At 50.1% G+C, this 17,765-nt stretch overlaps 1 protein-coding gene and 1 long non-coding RNA gene across 5 annotated transcripts; one reads left to right on the top strand and one right to left on the bottom strand.

The window, feature by feature from the left end:
• Positions 1 to 97: 97 nt before the first annotated feature.
• On the bottom strand, positions 98 to 15,166 carry SPRYD3 (SPRY domain containing 3). Of its 4 annotated transcripts, XM_017669834.3 has the most exons (11): positions 15,024 to 15,166; positions 13,382 to 13,528; positions 12,293 to 12,368; positions 11,666 to 11,790; positions 11,207 to 11,342; positions 10,194 to 10,379; positions 3,286 to 3,435; positions 2,819 to 2,876; positions 2,080 to 2,199; positions 1,818 to 1,990; positions 1,099 to 1,481 (listed from the first exon to the last, which is right to left on the bottom strand). In XM_017669834.3, exons 1-11 carry the CDS (start codon positions 15,044 to 15,046, stop codon positions 1,347 to 1,349), a joined length of 1,329 nt encoding a protein of 442 aa, XP_017525323.1. In that variant the 5' UTR covers positions 15,047 to 15,166; the 3' UTR covers positions 1,099 to 1,346. The 4 variants fall into 4 exon arrangements, with proteins under 4 accessions (XP_073069591.1, XP_036848109.2, XP_036848110.2 ...); XM_073213490.1 differs by lacking the exon at positions 1,818 to 1,990 and having other exon boundaries at positions 98 to 1,481; XM_036992214.2 differs by lacking the exons at positions 1,818 to 1,990; positions 11,666 to 11,790; positions 12,293 to 12,368 and having other exon boundaries at positions 98 to 1,481.
• LOC108402982 (uncharacterized) lies at positions 1,906 to 4,124 on the top strand. Its single transcript, XR_001854576.3, has 3 exons — positions 1,906 to 2,017; positions 2,972 to 3,053; positions 3,560 to 4,124. It is a non-coding gene; the product is annotated as an uncharacterized lncRNA (long non-coding RNA).
• Positions 15,167 to 17,765: the final 2,599 nt, after the last annotated feature.

Genomic DNA, 17,765 nt, shown 5'->3' with positions numbered 1-17,765 from the left:
GGTCCACGTGTTCCTAGGAGCAAACTGCCCTTGGCTGCCCCCACCTCCAGCCCGGTCCCTAGCCCCATATACTGGAAAGGATACTGTGGCCCAGCCATGCTGATAAATATGGAAACTCCATCTTTATTGGCTGTATAAACATCTGTGGTCTGTACATACATTTCATACATCATAGTGCAGGGCCTGAAGGGAGGGCCAAAGGGGAGACCCCAGCAGCACAACAGCTCACCCCCTTTCCCCAAAGTCCTACCACTCTGTGCAAACCAAGGCCAACAGCTCCTGCTCCCTCTTCCTCCCAGAAGTCACTGTATGTAGAGGGGTTTGGGGGTCAAGGGGATATGAGATAGGAGGGTTTGGTGCAGGGGCACACACGTAAATGCTAGAGTCAAACACTGAAGCAACTGGCACAGGCAGCAAGCTGGGCACAGAGGCAGGGGTGGAGCAGAGAAGGGTACTAAGGGGCTAAGCTGCCTTTTGGGCTCCCTGGGCCAGGGCTCTGGGGTCTTACCCTCACCATGGCAGGAGAGACATGCTATGGAGTCTCAGCCTGCAGCCCAGAGAACTAGGGACAAGGGTGCCACAGGTGAACAGAGAATGGCAAGGGGCAGATGGGAGCAAAGGCCCTAGTCCCCCACCAGACAGCCCCTCTCTTACTCCATCAAACATGTAATGGGCACCCACCTATGTGTATAGCTGTGGGGAGCCAGAGACTCAGATTCTCTGTGGGACTACGGAGGCCGAACAGGTAGTCGGGGAGAAAGCTGGCTCTCAGAGGACAAAACAGAGACCCTAGAGTAGTCTTACTGGGATAGCAGTCAGTGGAAGGAGAGACGGGGGCAAAAAGAGCCTCCCTAGCCCAGCTAGGGGGGATGACAGCAGCAACTGGTTTACACGATGGAACAGAGAACAAAAAGAAAATACAAGGAAAAATACTGCAGTAAACAGGGAGGGGTTGTCTCTCCTCCACTCTGTAAAGCCTCATGCCCAAATAGCAGCTGAGACAGGGTGCTCACTCCTCTCCACTCACATGGGCCAGTGGGCAAAGGTGAATGTAGGAGCCCACTGGCCAAAGCAATGAGACCCACCACTGAGCAACACCATTCTTTGGGCCTGATCCTGTCCAACCAGGAACTCGGGCCCAGGGACTGATAAGAGAGGTTGCACCAGGTCAGAAACGTGGGCACAGACGAGCTTGGCAGGGACCTGATCTGGCAGGGGCAGAGTGACTATGCCCCCCCCGCCCCAGGGCCTGCCAGGTAAACAAATCCTCAGGGAAGTCAGGAAGTGGGTACCTGGCTCTGCAAGGGTGAGGAGAGGGAAAAGGGGCAGGTCTAGGGGAGAAGCCCCTAGCCACTCAAGGGATGCAGATCCACTTTGACTTTCTCTCCACAGCTCAGCATTCCAATGGTAGGGAAGAAGCCCCCAGAAGGTACAACTGCATCCTTCTTCCCAATGATCTTGCCATTCCGAGTGAAGAAAACCTGGGGGTGGAGGTAGGGAGAAGAGTGGAGCAGGCTGGCTCTGGCCTCTTCTCTGAGGATGCAGGAACTACACAGGTCTGAACCCCAATCATTCCCAATCCCCAGAATTGCTGTAGGAGAGACTCAGGGTGACACGAGGTGACCACAAGAGGGCGTCATAAGGCTGGAAACCAGCTCCCAACCAGTTTGCCCTCATGAACCTGGGCTCCGGAGCTCACCCACAGCAGCGCCAGCCAGCCTTCCCCTTTCCCTGCCCTAGCTGCGCCTTCTGCCCCCCACTGCCAAGCCTTGCCCAGGCCCAAGAAGCCTGGTCCAACCCCAAGCCTCCCCACTCACCACCACCTTCTTGCCCTCATGCTCCTGCTCAATCTCTTCCCCATCTTCTTCCTCCTCCTCTTCCTCCTCTTCCTCTTCCCCTTCCTGGTGCAGATACATAACATTCCGGACATTCCGGACAGCTCGGGCAGTCGGGGACAGGATCACTGTGTCACAACTGTCATCACTGTCACCTAGGAGGTCAGGACACCTGAGCTCCGGTGGGTACTCCCTCACCCTCTGCCCAACCCAGCCTGGCTGGCCCCACCCCCACCCCACTCACCCTCGCTGTCCAGAATGTAGTCTCGAGGGAACATGATTCCACAGCCCATAATATCCCCTTTGTAACAGCGTGGGCCAAAGGGGTCCCCCACGCCACTGCCATGGAAGATCTTCCCATCATCTGTGGGAGGCAGGGGAGAGGACACATACCTGAAGGAAAGGCTGACCCCCTTCTACACTCCCCAGAGAGGCCCCTCCTTGAAGCTTAACACTTCCCCACCTCCCTCTCTGGCCCCAAGGAAGGGAGAAGCAAGGTGAAATAAAGCTGTAGATACAAGGGTAGGTAGAGGGTACCAAATAAAAGGAAAGAGACACATTCAAGGGACTAACGGGGAGCTTATCTCCCTCAGGGGAGCTAGTCGGAGAGTGGAGGGAGGTGGGACCGGGAACTCAGGGCAACTTCTTTCTAAAGAAAGCCCTAAAGGAAATCAAGCTAACCAAAAAGAGACCCTGTAGAATCTGCAGGAAGGGCACAGAGGGAGCCAACTCAGAGGCCAGGAATGTCCACTCAGGGCCTAGATCCTGTGCCCCTGTTCTGCAACCCTGGCTTTTAGGACTGGAAGGAAAAACACAGATGAGGGGAGAGCTCTAGCAGCTTGGGAAAGGAAGATGAGATGGCAAAGGAAAAAGTCTCTCCCACCAGATGCTGGAGAGGCCATTTGTGAAGGGCCAGGAAATGGATGTCCCTGTGCCTCTACATCCCCGACAGCCTGAGGTGTCCCAGGGCAGTCCCCACGCACCTGCATGATAAGCCACAGACCCTCTGCTCCAGCCAGGGTGTCTGTTCTTGGGATAATCCTGAACCAAGAAGAAAAAAGAAAATCTATGGTACCACACACACAAAAAAGAGGACAGAAGAGAGTGGCATCTGAAACTTCAATCTTCTCCAACAGGCTACAACCCAGATGGCTGCTCACCACCCCTGCAGCCTCTCACATCCTTCAGGCACTTAAGGTTGCAGGGGATGCAGTGAAGGTAAGAAGGTGGCTTCCACAACCAGGGCTACAGGCTGTCCCCGCCCCACACCCACACTCCCTCAGGTCACGTGGGGTTTGTACTCTCACAGCATATATAGTTGTGTTCTGTCTCAGCTGAAGACCCACGCTCTACTGCCCCTCCCACCCCCACCAACAATTTCCTCCAAGAGCTTCCCAGATGCATCCCAACAGCCCCAGAGCTGAGCTACTAGAGATTAAGAAGTGCCCACCTTGCGGGCCAGCCCCAAGGCGATGTAGCACTTCTCTCCTGGGTCCACGATCTCCACCTCGAAGTAGTGGCTACGGGTGCTCAGTGGGTGCCGGGCCTGGGCCAGACCCACGTCAACAATGCTCTTGCCCTTGCCCAAGTACTCCAGTAGCTGTTGGGGAAGAGGCAGGGTGGGAGGGAAAGGGAGTCTGGAGACCAGCTTCCTGGGTCTGACAAAAACCCCTAGCTGAGAGGGAAAAGATCCTAGAGGCACAATGTGGGCTTCCATGTTCCAGCAAGGACAAAAGGACTGGAGTGCGCCCTGTGTTTATCACAACACTATTCACAATAGCCAAGATATGGAAGCAACCTAAGTGTCCACCAGTAGATGAATGGATAAAGAAGATGTGGTACATATACACAATGGAATACTATTCAGCCATAAGAAAGAAACAAATCCTACCATTTGCAACAACATGGATGGAGCTGGAGGACATTATGCTCAGTGAAATAAGCCAGGCAGAGAAAGACAAGTATCAAATGATTTCCCTCATTTGTAGAGTATAACAATGAAGCAAAACTGAAGGAACAAAAGAGCAGCAGACTCACAGACTCCAAGAAGGGACTAGCAGTTACCAAAGGGGAGGGGTGGGAGAGGGTGGAAGAGGGTGGGAGGGATGGGAAGGGTGGGAGGGGAGGGAGGGAGAAGGGGATTGAGGAGTATTATGTTTAGTACACATGGTGTGGGGGGATCACAGGGGAAGACAGTGTAGCACAGAGAATGCAAATAGTGAATCTGTGGCATCTTACTATACTGATGGGCAGTGACTGCACTGGGGCATGGGGGGGAACTTGATAATATGGGTAAATGTAGTAACCACATTGTTTTTTCATGTGAAACCTTCATAAGAGTGTATAGCAATAACACCTTAATAAAAAAAAAAGGACTGGAGTGCAGTGGGGGTAGTGAAGGTGGCAGCATGAGCAAGAGGACTGAACCCCTTGCTGAACACTGTGCCCACCTGCCTACTGAGCCAAAGACCCTCTCCTTGCTTTGGGGGAGGAGGGAGAGCAGCACAGCAGCCAAATGGCTGGGTCCTGGGGACCTCAGTAGGAGTCTCTAGGCTAGGTCATCACCTCCCTGAATAACCCTGCACGGAAAGGTCCACCCAGCGGCCTAAACAGAGAGAGGAAGTGAAGACCAAGCTGAGAGGAACCTGACAACTTTCTCAGGGGCCCAGTGGGGACAGGGAGGATGCAGAGGTTGGGGGCCAACTCCAGATATCTGAGGGAGGGGAGCTCAGAAACCAATTCTGCCTGGGATGGAACTCAAGGTCTTTATCTGGTCTTGCAAGAGCTGTTCATAGCTGGGTCAGGAGATGCTGTGGGGAGCCAGGGAACCCAAGACAACCAGCTTTACTCCTTCGCTTTAATGGGAGGGAGGGGAGTGGGTGGAACAAAGATAGAAAAGCAGGCTTTCCTGTCCCTGGCCTCTTGTGGCTCTTTCAAGCTGGCGCAGGGGTGTGGAAGCTGGAAGAGAGGGGAGATGACTGATGGGCTCTTGGGGTTCTTCAGTCCCACAATGGTCCTGCCTGGGCATGATGGGGCAGCAACCCCCAATCTGGGAGGATTTATTTATCAGTTGTCATGGTAATGGTGGGGCTATGACTCAACCCCATCCCCTCTCTCCTCCACCCTCAGCATCACCTGGGATTCCTTAATCCCTTTTTAATTAGCCAAACTGCCCCTCCAGACTTTCTTCTACCTTCCCAGCCCTCCAGTCCTGAAGAAAACACTCCCTAGGGACCTCCTCCACTTATCCCTGGCAAGCCTTGGGATGCTGGCCTCTCACCCCACACTGAACTCCTGCCTGAACAGGAAGGCATTAGGCTTGCCTGCACCAGTGTGAAGGTCTACACGTCTCCAGCACAGGCAGGTCCTGCACCCTCACTATCCCCTTCAGAGAGGAGATAGAGGGACTTGGTCCCCTTCTCAGCTCTGGATCCCCAAAGCCCTGTCCCTTCGAGTCCATCCTCCCTTCCTCTCCAGAGAGAACTGGAGACTGGGATGGATGACCAGGGAAAAGCAAGAGAAAGACGACAGAACACCTACATCCACACCCAAGCTCTTTCTCCTCTATTCCTACATCCAGGGACTTACACATTTCAAGGTACACTGGCTCTTCTATTTACGCTCCTAGCCTAAGTATTCTCTATTACATCACACTGCTTTCTTTCCTCCAAAAGGGGGCCCCTACAGATTGTCTTCTGATTTACTGGGTACTAGTTAAGGCCCACATTATTTGAATTCTGCTCATGGTCCTCTGTGTTCCCTGCTCAGCCTGGGTTCCTCCTCTGCATCCGCCCACAAACCACGAGAGGTGGGGCTTGATGCACAGTAACTAGGTTACACTCCACCCTGTCTGCGCAGCCCCCAGCCCACTCTCCCAACCAAAATTGCAGAACTGGGTGGGGGACCCCACAGCTGCCCTTGACCCACTCCATCCAACTGGCCTCAGTGTAGGAAACACAGTGTTCTCCACTTCCAGAGCCAAGAGACAGCAGATCCAGATCCTGATCCTTGGGAAAAACCCGCCCAACCATTCCTTCTGTCTCAACTCTGAGGAGGGCAGCACTACAGTTGGTCTACGGATAGGGTGGGACGCTTCCTTAAGGGGAAGACCAGGAGGATGAAACAGTAATGGTATTCTACAACCCACTCCCCACCTGCAGAGCAGTTCAGACTGCTGACAGCCCGGAAGACTAGGTCCCCGTACAGTCTGCCCTCTTCAAGAGAGGAACCACCCAACCCTCCTGGTGTGAGTAGCCCAATTCCTCTGCTCCTCTCTAATCCTCTCCCGCTTCCGGCAAAGTCCTCTCCAGCCCTCCAGCCATCTCAGAGCATTAGAGGGCAAGGCGGGGGAAGTTTGGCCTCCCTGACAGATCCTTGCATTTTAACACTCCCTCCTAGGTGTGTTAGGGCTACTGGGAACCTAGAGGAGATGGTAGGCTTGGCCCCTGGAGTCAGAGTTGCTAGAATCTCGATGCTGGTCCCTCTATCTGTCTCAGACGACTCTTAGTTTGAATAAGAATCAAAAGGACCTGGGTTCAAATCCTAACTCCTATTACTTACTAGCCACTGACCTTGAGCAAGTGACCTTCACTTCTTTAAGACTCAATTTCTTCATCAGTAAAATAGGCATACTATTACTTTCATCTCCAAACATGGGTGGGAAGACCAAATGGGGTAAGTGTCAAGTGCTCAGCATGGCACCTGACACCTGGCAGGGGATCAATACACATTTCTGCCTTTCCCTAAATCAGGAAATGGGGGTTATACTGGAACATGCCAACATATTAGTGTTCCCTAAACATTAAGCCATCCCAAAGCTACAACAGACTGGAACTGCCAGTCACAAAGAAGGAAATGATCTTTCATCTCAGCCTTTACCTCCAACTCAAACAGCCCCTAACCAGAAGGGCCCCAGGACTGGTTACTGTTTCCCTACAGCAGATGATGAGTCCTCAAATTTCTCTACCTGGGCCAACCAACTGTCCTCCCAGTGTTTCTCCTCAAATCATGTCTAATCAATAAACATGTTCTTCTACAACTTTAGTGGGGGAAGGCGGAACCCTTTCCTTGGGTTCTCAAGCCCCCTGCTTTCTGCACCAGCCTCAACACACAAAAGCCTCATGAGGCCAAACAGGTGAACTGGATGCCACAGAGTGGAGGCTGCAGGCTAGAGTGTACAGAGTCTACTGCACCCCAACTCCTCCCTTGTACCGGTAGCACCTTCTTTCCTGCTAGTATCTACCCTTCTCCTCTTGCCAGCAGAGACCCTAATCCCTCTTGACAGGAGCAAGAGGGCTCAGTGCCTCCAGGGCCTTGAAGCAACTGAAACAGGAACCAAACATGCTCCCCACCAGCCAGCTCAGGTCCCAACACGGTCTTCTCCTGGGTTGGGTCTGGGGAGGACCCTGGGAGTGCGATGCCTCATTCACCCCAATTTGTGTACCAAAGTTGTTGCCCTGTCACTAAGGAGTTGTCAAAGGGGCGATGAATAGGAAACAAAGACAGAATGAATCTAATCCCCCAGCTTTACCTAGGGCCCCCCCACCCTCCACACATTACCTCACTTTGCAAGGCCTGGAGGCAGGGATGAAATAAGGAACAACACCCCCATCCCTAAGCAAACACAGCAGCAATTCTTCAACACTTCAGAGCTCTGGGAAGGGGCGCTCTTTAGGAGGGGAAACAGGCCACAGGTAATAGGGGAAAAATTCCACTCAAGAAAGAGCCAGGTCTGTCTGTATACAGATACTCAGCTCGAACAACACAACTAAACTAACAACTGCTGAATCTAGACAGTGGATGGACAGGTTTTCACTGTACTGCATTTTCAGCTTCTCTGTATGTCTGGAATTTTTCATAAGGAAATGTTAAAGGAAAAAAAAGGGTCAAGAATCAAATTAGCTCTTTTTTATGTGAAGAACCAGTGAGAAGGAAGAGAGAGGATAATTGAGACTCCAAAACTGAGAGAAAGGGCTAGGAGTAAAGGAATTCCAAAGCAGTCAAGGAAACTTACCTAGAAGGAATTGGCTAAAAAAAACTAGCCAGGAGAATCCCAGGGGATGTGGGAGTTTAAGCCCAGGAAGTCCAGACTTGTCTTCAGAAAAGGGGTGGGAGGAGGACAGACTTAGGTAGAAGGGAATAGCAGAAATTAGAGAGTGGAAAGGGCCATGGGTGGGAGGGTCAAAGAATGAATATCTAGGCTTAGTTTTGCTACTAATTTGTTGCTTGACATTTGAGCAAGTCTCTTCACTTTACTCTGGGACTGCCTTTCCATCAACAGAGGCTATTTGGGAATGTGAAGGCTATCACAATGACTAGGGGAGGGGACTGCCAGCATCCTGTGTCTGCGAGCCAGGAAAGCTAAACGTCCTACACATCTAGGAACTGTCTCACCACCTAAAATGCCACCAGTCTCTACATTAAGAAACCCTGGACTATATGACATCAAAGCCTCTCCCAAACCTTTATGGTTCTAGGACTCTCTATGGGAGCATCACCCAGGGCAGGAGAAACAGGCTTCAACAGCAGAGGTCTGAGGTTCCAGGGAAGGGCTTGCCACAGAGGGGGCCATGAAAAAGAGAAAGAACAAGAAGAAAAACTGCTGTGCTATACATCATTAGAAATAGGAGGCACAGGCATGGCCTAAATGACCTCTCCCAGGTTTCTCCAGGCTACACAACTGTGACCCACTGGATCAGAAATAAAATAGATGATCAGAAGGCACAAGGTGGGAAAAGCCAAGAAACAAGTGGTTGAGGGCTAAAGAGATGGAAGAAACTGAGTTAAGTCACCCTCATTTGAAAAATGGGGTAGTTGGGCAAGATCAAAGAGAGGCATATATTCTTCAAGAGGTGCATGCCCAAGTCTGCCCCAGAGGAGCAAGTGCTCAGGGAGTAGTATGCCTACCCTGCCAGCTGTCCCAACAGCTTGGGTGGGGTCAGGGTCTGAGAGAAGAGCTAAACTCAACAGCTTATGTCTAAGAAAGAAAAAATTCTTAAATGTATGACCTGAGGGTACTAAGAGATGGCAGAGAGGAAGGAAAGCTATTTATAACTGTCTTCAGGATTCTACATCAGTTAGAAAAGATTGCCTGGGAGGAGCTGGGAGCAGAATGGGGGCAGGTCCAGGCACAGAAAGGATGCCAGGAAAACACTCTTGAGAGGTCAGGGACAAGAGCTGGAACATTGCCCTGGCCCAGTCCCAAGTTCAACTCTGTAGATGTCAAGATGATGGTAGAAGAGGTAGAGAAAGGAAAGAGGTGAAGGTGAAGGAGTGGGCATCTGAGGTCTGGCTCATAGGCCCAGCAGTCCTTGTTCCCTAATGACAGAAGGGGGTATAGAGCGTCAGAAGCAGCAGGAGGGCACATTTTCTGCCATTTTCCTTGAGTTTGACTCACCTTGAACTCCAGAAGTGGGGGAGCCTTGTTCATAATCCACTCCCACCCCCCACTGCTTCTGTTTTGCTATCAAAGGCTGAACTGAAAACAGCCTGGGTTGGGGTGAGAAGGCCAGAGGGCGGAGAAAAAGGTTGAGTCCAGAGCAAGAGGGCAGCAGAGGGACAATTCAAAGTGGGAGGCCTAGGCAGCCCATTAGAGGTCAGGGCCAGACCCCTGACTCAGCATCCATTCACTCCCAAGCCAGCATGAGGCGCAGAGCGTAGATAAGAAGAATTTCCCTCTCTCAGGGTCCATACACTTCCCAAGAGAGTTTAAAATTCAAGGAGACACTAAAGCAGGAATGATGAGAAGATATATAAAAAAGCAAGTATTAGAAGGTCAAGAATTCCCACTGAATCTTCACCTGCTTATATTCTCACCCTCTGTAAGACTGGGGGGAAGACAGAAGAGACTGACACTGATACCACTCAAAAAAAGTCCTCAAAGAACTTCCCCCTACATAAGTGGGACTTATGATCACACCTGTCCCATGACATGGTGAATGGAAAGCCTGGGCCAGCTGAGCTGGGGTCAAGCCAAAAGGTGGCATCAGGCATCCTGTCTCCAAATGAGCCCGGCCTCTCAAAGGCAGGTGTGCAGGGAAGCAGAGAGTGCTAGGTGCTGAAGAAACCAAATGAACCAAAGGAAAACTATGATTTGTTCTGCGGATAAAGCGTCTAGCCTGAGCTCTCAAATGAAGGGGAAGGGAAACAGAATCAGAGCTAAGGAGAACACAGATTTGGACTCCAAGAACTATGTCAAGGCCTCTGGCTACCTTGCCAAAATTCCTAGTTCCCAAAACCTTACAAAAGACACTGTCCTCACTCTTCATTCTAAGTAATTCAGACACACATCTGTGGCCCACAGGTGTTCAGTCCAGCCCTCCCGCCCAACCCCCAACTGCCCTACAGCCCCATACTTACAGTTCCACAGACTCTGACGTCATGCAGCCGGCCCCATTCATCCTCATAACTGTCCACCATCATGACACTGTCATCCTCACGGCCCAGCTCAGCATTGAGGTGCAGCCGCACTTCCTCACCCAGGGAATGCATGCCCACTGCAGGGAACAGCCCATCTGGGGACATGGGCATGATGGTGGAGCCCACCTGCAGCAAAGGGAGGTAGGGAGAAAGCTGCCACCTGGATCACTTTTCCATAGCTCATCTAATTCTCACAAGGTACCTGAGATGATGCAACAACAATTATCACACACACTATCAGAGAAAAAAAGAACTACACAAGTTTTTAAAAAGTTGCCAAGTACTCCTGGCTGAGCAAGGTATCCACGGAGCTAGAAGGCAAACACAAGTCTCCAGACTTGCTGCCAAATACTTCTGGTGCGTGTGATGAATGCTGGAGCAGGAAAGTGCTGAGGCAGTAGGACCGCTCCACCAAGGCTTGAGAAAACGATTTTCCCAGGGTTAGAGGTGGAGCTGGGTAGAAGAAAGAGAGCTGGAGGTAGAGGGGGTCTCTCTCTTCTATTTGCTTTTATCCCATCTCTTCACCCCTACTAGTCTCTCTAAAGAGGAAAGGAGAGGAGAACTGAAATGAGGGAAATAACACACAGAAAGGACATATCTTCAAAAGCATTCAAGTCAAAAATCCAAAAAGGACCTTCAGCTTAGGCAGCCAGGCCATAATCTCCACCTCTTGTTGTTTTATGCTCAAAACCTTCCCCAAAATCACCTAGTTCTGTCCCCCCCAATTTCTGCTCATCCTCCACTGCACTAACGTGTCCCTCTGCATCTATCGTCTGGGTACTGTCCCAGCTTTCCCTGGGTGAGGGAAGTGTCTTCTACTACATGCAGGAGACCAGGAATATCTGAAACTGGATAGAGGAGATAGGTCCCTGGGCAAGCCTCTTGCTTATCACTCCCACAAATCCTTGGACAGCTTTAAGTCACGTAAATCCCTCCCAGGAGTTCCCACTTACCCGCTTCCCATTTTTGGTGAAGAAGATCTGAGCAGTCTGCACATCAAAGGACACTGGCTCAATGCCGCAGCCAATTCGGTCTCCAGAGTTGCACTTTGACCCAAACTGGCGGCCCTTGGCTCGGCCATTGTACAGCCTGTTTACAGAACAACACAGACACAGGACCTGAGCCTGGCCTCCCAACTTCTCCCCAGTACTGAAAGCTCAGGCCTTGTCTTGCCACTCCCAGTCACTCTGCAATGGCACCTACCTCTGTCCTATGTGAGCTTTCCCCCTCCCCTCTAAGTCTGCACACCTCCAAGGGTTGCTATGAGGCTTGTTCTGATCAGAAAAATCTATAAAAAATACCCCAAGATAGGTGAAGGAATAGCATAGCAAAAGCCACCTTGAAGTAGTCCTCAAAATCTAAGATTCCTGAGTCCATAGGAAAGGGGACAGGCCCCACAGGAGGCAACTCACTTGCCATCATCAGCATGGTAGGCTACAGAGTCAGGCAACCAGCCAGGCTGGTGATCCAAGCTGTAGTACTGAGGGACCAGCCCCACAGCAATGGTGCCCCGGACCCCACTGTCCACAATAGACACCTAGAGGGAGGAGAGCAGGGCATAGTTAGCAAGGATGGGAAATGGGATGAACTCCTGGGAGTACAGGGAGGGGAGCTAGACATCAAAGGGGGCTGAGACTCAAAGAGATAAAAGACATAGGGATCAGAGAAAGACATGGCACTTGCAGGGAGAACTGCAGAGAGCAGGGGCCTACTTTACCACAATTACTTAGAAAATCATTTCCAAGCTATGGAAAAACCAAGAAAATACAGTAAATGCAGGCTTAGGTTAGAGCATAGAAAAAGACATGGGTCTAAGTCTGGGATATGGGCCAAAGTCCACCAACGTGAGGAACAGAAGAGCAGAAGGGACAGGGTGATAGGACTCCAGGGCACCTATCTCTCAGATTAGGCACCATGCTATCCTGTGCCCTTTCCCAGCAAAGAGGACAGCCCTGATGGAAATTTAAAGAACTAGATCAAGAGCTCCTTGGAGCTTAACAATCTCTTTCCCAGCTCTGCACACCCACTGCCTCCATCACCTCAAAATAATTGCTGTCCTTGGTCAGGGGTCGAGAAGCCACGTAGCAGCCAACTTCACCAGAGTTTCCATGGTAACTGAAGAAGGAATGATGGGGGAGTTCCATTAGCAGCTTAGCCTGGGAGTCGGCAGGAGGGCCTCAGCATTCCCAACCCCCACCCTGTGAGGGCCAGCACAGAGAATCCATCAGGCCACACTTCAGGACATCTGCACAGACACCACAACAAGATACATGGGGTCACCTATCCCTCCCACTGACTCCAGCCAGGGTCCAACCCACAGCAAACCAACTCAAGCCTGGCTTCTTCATTTCCATGGGGAAAAGAATGCAGAGCCTCCCTTTGTTGCTTATTAGGAGTCTCACAACCCTGTCTAACCTCAATCCCTCATGCTGTAGCTTCGGCTCCTTTCCTCTGGCTCTGTCCTCAGTGGAGCTGGAGAATGGCTGGTCTCTATCCTCTGTGCTAAAGCCCTTTGTCAATTGGAAGCCAGTTATTCAGTCCTTACTCCTCAGCTTTCTTGTCTCTGGGCTAAAACAGCACTATTTCCTTCCCCTCTTCAGTGACAACTTTGTGTGAATGAGGCTCAGGAGTCAAGGAAGGGGTTCAAGCCAGGAAAGAGAGAGAAAACAAATACAAACACACAACTCAAAGGCTGGAAAGGATGGGCTTTCCATCTTTACACAGGTGGGCTGGATGCACTACAGAACTGTCCTTCCTGAAGTAGGAAACCCACTGCCTTTGAAATGGCCACTCTTCACCAAACCCAACCCAAGACACTGGCAGGAGACCCAGACAACCCACAAACCCAGTCAAGTCCTCTCAGCAAGGTCCTTGGGCAGCTCCTGAGACACCAGCAGCCTCCTACCTGACGTGATCACTTCAATATGGACCAAGCCAGAGTAACCCGATGACACGGCAGAAGGGAGTGCAGGGTGAAGGAGTACATGCTGTGCCTCAGAAAGACCTCCAGGGTCAACAGCAACCCCTCCCAGCACAGCGCAGACAGTCTTCTGCTTGGAAAAAAACTATTTTTCATCCCTACAATCTGGCACAGAAAGGAAAAGGGGGACACACTCCCCTAAACTCACCTCAAAGTGTCTCCATCTACAAGAATGTGCTTGAACCTCTCCTGATATCGGAAAGCCCGGACCTCCCGAATCTCCCGGATCCGCCGGCGCCAATTCAGAAACCGGTAGTGCAGGTTGAGGTCATCCATCTTGTTCATGAGAACAAAGCTGTCATGGGGAGAAGGGGATTGAGGAGGAAGTAGGGCCCTGAGCAAAACACCTCAGCCTGTTCAGCCCAGACTGTGGAGAGGGCATGGAACCTGAAGCCAGTTGCCCAGATGGACCTCCACAATCTCCATCCTCATCCTTTCGTTCAGCAAATATTTACTGAGCTATTACTATGCGCACTGTTCAAGGTGCCAGGGATACAGCTGTGAACAAGATGGATGCGATTCCTATTCTCATAGTGCTTCCATTCTAGTGGGCAAGATATGACAGACAGTAAATCAACAGACATGACAATGTTAGACAGTAGAAGAAAAAGCAGTCACCTATAAAGAATGACGGGATGGATGCTATCTGAAGTATACTTTGGATAGAGAGGACAGAGAAGCTGTCACCTCTCTTAGATGACATTTGAGTTGAGATGCACCAGACATGTGACAAGCCCAAGAAAGAGCATTCCAGACAGAGGAGACAGCCAGGACACCAGGACACAGGTCCTCAGGTGGAAGGGAGCTGGCATGGTAGAGAAATACAAAGGCCAGGGTGGCTGCTGTGTAAGGAATGTGAGGGAGAAGAAAAGAATGGGAGGAAGGCAGGGGCCAGATCAAGGCCCTACAGACTATGTTAAGGAGTTTGGATTTTATTCGAAGTGTGATGGGAAACCTGTGGAGGGTTTTAAGCAGGGAATAACAGGATTTTGAGGTGTATCACATCTTAAACCTCATTCAGGCTGTTAGTTGGAGAACTGATCATATGAAGAGCAAGAACTAAAATGGCCAACAATTACTTAGGAGGTCGTTGCAGCAGTTCAGATGAGAGATGGCGTCCACTAAGATGGTAACAGGGAGGACGGAGAGGAATAGGTATTTAAAGCAAGAATAGTGCTAACATAGGAATTAATTAATTAATTAATATAATTTTCCTGGGAGCCAAAGTGTGAGAAGGAGGAGGCACTTCTCTCTTCCTATCTCCCAAACCCTGGGACAGGGTTCCATCAAGGCCTGACAGTGCCTTGCACACAGTAGGTGCTTAGTTATCCTTGGCTGGGTTTAATTCAACCCAATGTACATATCACACCCTTCCGCAGTAACTACAAGCCACCACGTGGCCCAGAAAGGCGGGCATCTGAGAGGCGGCTATAGGGCTGCCCTCCCGGGCTCTTGGCCTGGACTCCCCAGACCTGGGGGCGTCTGCTTGTCCAGAACCCCAAAGTCTAGGCATCGCAGAGTGACGGCCGCACCGGGCCCCGCCCCCAACCGGGGTGCGGCCTGGTCACTCTGACAGACCTGGGGGTAACGGGGCCCGACTCGCCAGTGTGACGCCCAGTCTCCCCAGGTCCCTCACTGAGCCGAGGAGGGTCCTGAGGGAAGAAACCCAGAGCCCGGAGCGCAAGGCCCCGCCTCTGGCCCCGAAGCCTCCGCCCAGGACCCCCCGCCTCCCGCCTCAGGCTCCCGGGAGACTCGAGGTCTCCGGGACCCCGCCCCCGATCCCCGCCTACCGGGGCCGCCGCGTCCTCCTCATCCATAGGCCTCTCAGCTCCGCACACTAGCTCTTCGGCCGCCGCCACCACACACATCCGGGTCCCCGCCCTTCCTACGCTCCCCGAGACCCTGCCCTCCCCACCACCTCAGCCATTCTTCAGTGGCCTAGGATGACAGGCACCTGCAGAAGCCAATCGGAGGACGCAGGTAAGGCCGGGCGCGGCCCGGTGAACTGGGTACACCGCACTGGGCAGGGGCTGGTAAACCGGATAGTGGAGAGGTGGGAGGTGACGACGTGGCTGCGCGGACGCCGCGCTGGGCGCCCTGGAGCTGACTGGGCGGGGCAGACGGAGAAGGTCCGTACGCACGAACGAACGCTGGGAATATTTCCTGTGCAGCCTTTCTGGGCCATATGTGATACCAAAAGCTTCGTAGGAACATCCTATTAATCCACTTAGCAACCTTACGAAATGAAACTTATTATCTGCTTTTTGCCGATGAAGATCCTGAGGCTGGCCTCCATAGCTCGTGTTCTTCACTGTTAACCATATGCTTCAGAATCTCCCAAGCTCCATTTCATGGCACCTTTCGTTCTCTCTGGGAAGGACATTCCAGTCCAGGAAGAGAGAACTTAGGATGCAAAAAGCACAGTGGCATGAAATGTCATGCTGTTCAGGAAAAGAGGGGTGTGGTGTGACTTAAGGGAAGTTAGGCTGGGTCATAATATGAAGGAAGAAGGGTAGCAACATTTATTGAGCGCCTACTAAAAGACTCCCCCAACATCCGCCTATCCCTGGATCTCTCTTTTCCCTATGGGAAGATTTTCCCCTCCTCTGTATTCTCATATGGCATTTGCACCCCATTTATAGCATTTATTACGATCTTACTTTTATTATTAAAGCTACCTCTGCATGGAAATCTGTCTCTGCTAGACGGTGAACTTCAGAACCTGGGATTTATCCTAGTCTTACCAAAAATAGGTTTTCCACCAATGTTGAATGAAACGCAAGCTCTCATCTCTCATACCATAAACAGCGGCCACTTGACATGATGGAAATAGAGGTAGATGGGAAATTAGGAAACCTGCGTTAGAGCCCTAATTCTGTGACTAAAAGGTCAAGGTCTTGGTGTTCTTATCCATAAGAATTATTGCCGCATGTATTCCCTTAGCTACTTTCTAGCCCCTGGATTACACAGTTCTGAGTACTCTCCCCATCTTGTCTCCTCTTTCCTTCACTGCTTCTGTCCCACCTCCTCTCCCTGAGCTATCAAAATACAAGCCTCAGCTCAGCTCTTTCCAAAGGCAGCCAGAGAGCAAAAGGCCACAGCAGTTCCCAGAATCCTGTCCACACCGGGTTTCCTGGCTCCTTCTAGAAACTGCCTAGTTGGCTAAGGCCTGAGAAGGAGAGAGGTGACAGAAGAAGGTGTTACTGGTGGTTGGTGATTCCATTCAAGATTTCCTTGCCTTCAGATTCCAAGTGTGAGGCTGGCCCTTTTGGTGACTCCTCACTCTTCTCAGGACCTAACTGATAATTGTGCTTGATATCTAAATGTACTTGATTAAACAGCTTTATTGAGGTATAATTGGCATACAATAAGTCATATATATTTAAGGTGTACAGTTTCGTGAGTTACAAATACATCCATGAAAACATCACCACAGTCACGAGAGAGAACATGCCATCACTCACAAAAGTTTCCTTGTGCTCTTTTGTAATCCCTCCATACCACCCTCCCATCCCCAGGAAACCACTAATTCCCTTTTTGTCACTAATTTAGTTTGCGTTTTCTAGAATTTTATGTAAGTGGAATCATACAGTATATGCTCTTTGATGAGGGTGAGAGGGGCCTGGCTTCTTCTATTCAGCATAATCACTTGAGATGCATCCATATTGTTGCATGTATTCATTCTGTTTTCTTGCTGAGTAGTATACTTTTGTGTAGATAATACCACAATTTGTTTAACATTCACCTGTTGATTCATGTTTGGTTGTTTTCAGTTTTTGGCCATTACAAATAAAGCTGCTTTGAACATTTATGCACAAAACTTTGTATGGACATGTATTTTATTTTCTCTTGGATAAATACCTAAGAGTGAATGGCTGGGTCCATAGTAAATGTACGCTTCACTTGTTGAGAAGCTGCCAAACTGTTTTCCAAAGTGGTTTTATCATTTTAATTTCCTATCATCAGTGTATGAAAGTTCCAGTTGTTCCACACCTTTTCCAGCACTTCATGTGGTCATTTTTCTGAATAGTAGGCATCCTAATAGGTATGTAATGATATTTGGTTGTGCTTTTAATTTGCATTTTCATAGTGACTTATGATATTGAGCATCTTTTCATAAGCTTATTTGCCATCCATTTATCTTCTTTGGTGAAATGTCTGTTAAAATTATTTGCTCATGTTAAAAAACTGAGGGTTTTTTTTCTCAATATTGCATTTTGAAAGTTCTTTATATATTCTGGATTCAGATCCTTTATCAGATACATGATCTACAGTATTTTCTTCTAGTCTGTGGCTTGTCCTCTCATTCTTTTAACAGTGCCTATCAAAGAGCATAAGTTCTTGATCATGAAGTGTCTAGTTTATCAAGTTTTTATTTTATAAATCATACTCTTGTGTTTGATTTAAGAAACCTTTGCCTAACCCAAGGTCACAACAATGTTCTTATTTCTTTTAGAAGTTTTATGGTTTTAGGTTTTGTATTTAAGTCTGTAGTCCATTAAAATTCTTATTTTGAGAAAATCTTATGCTAG

The sequence above is a fragment of the Manis javanica genome, chromosome 10 (genome assembly GCF_040802235.1).
Source record: "Manis javanica isolate MJ-LG chromosome 10, MJ_LKY, whole genome shotgun sequence".
In the NCBI taxonomy this organism is placed as follows: Eukaryota; Metazoa; Chordata; class Mammalia; order Pholidota; family Manidae; genus Manis; species Manis javanica.
Note: the sequence above shows the minus strand (reverse complement) of the source record. Positions and strands in the feature narration are given on the sequence as shown.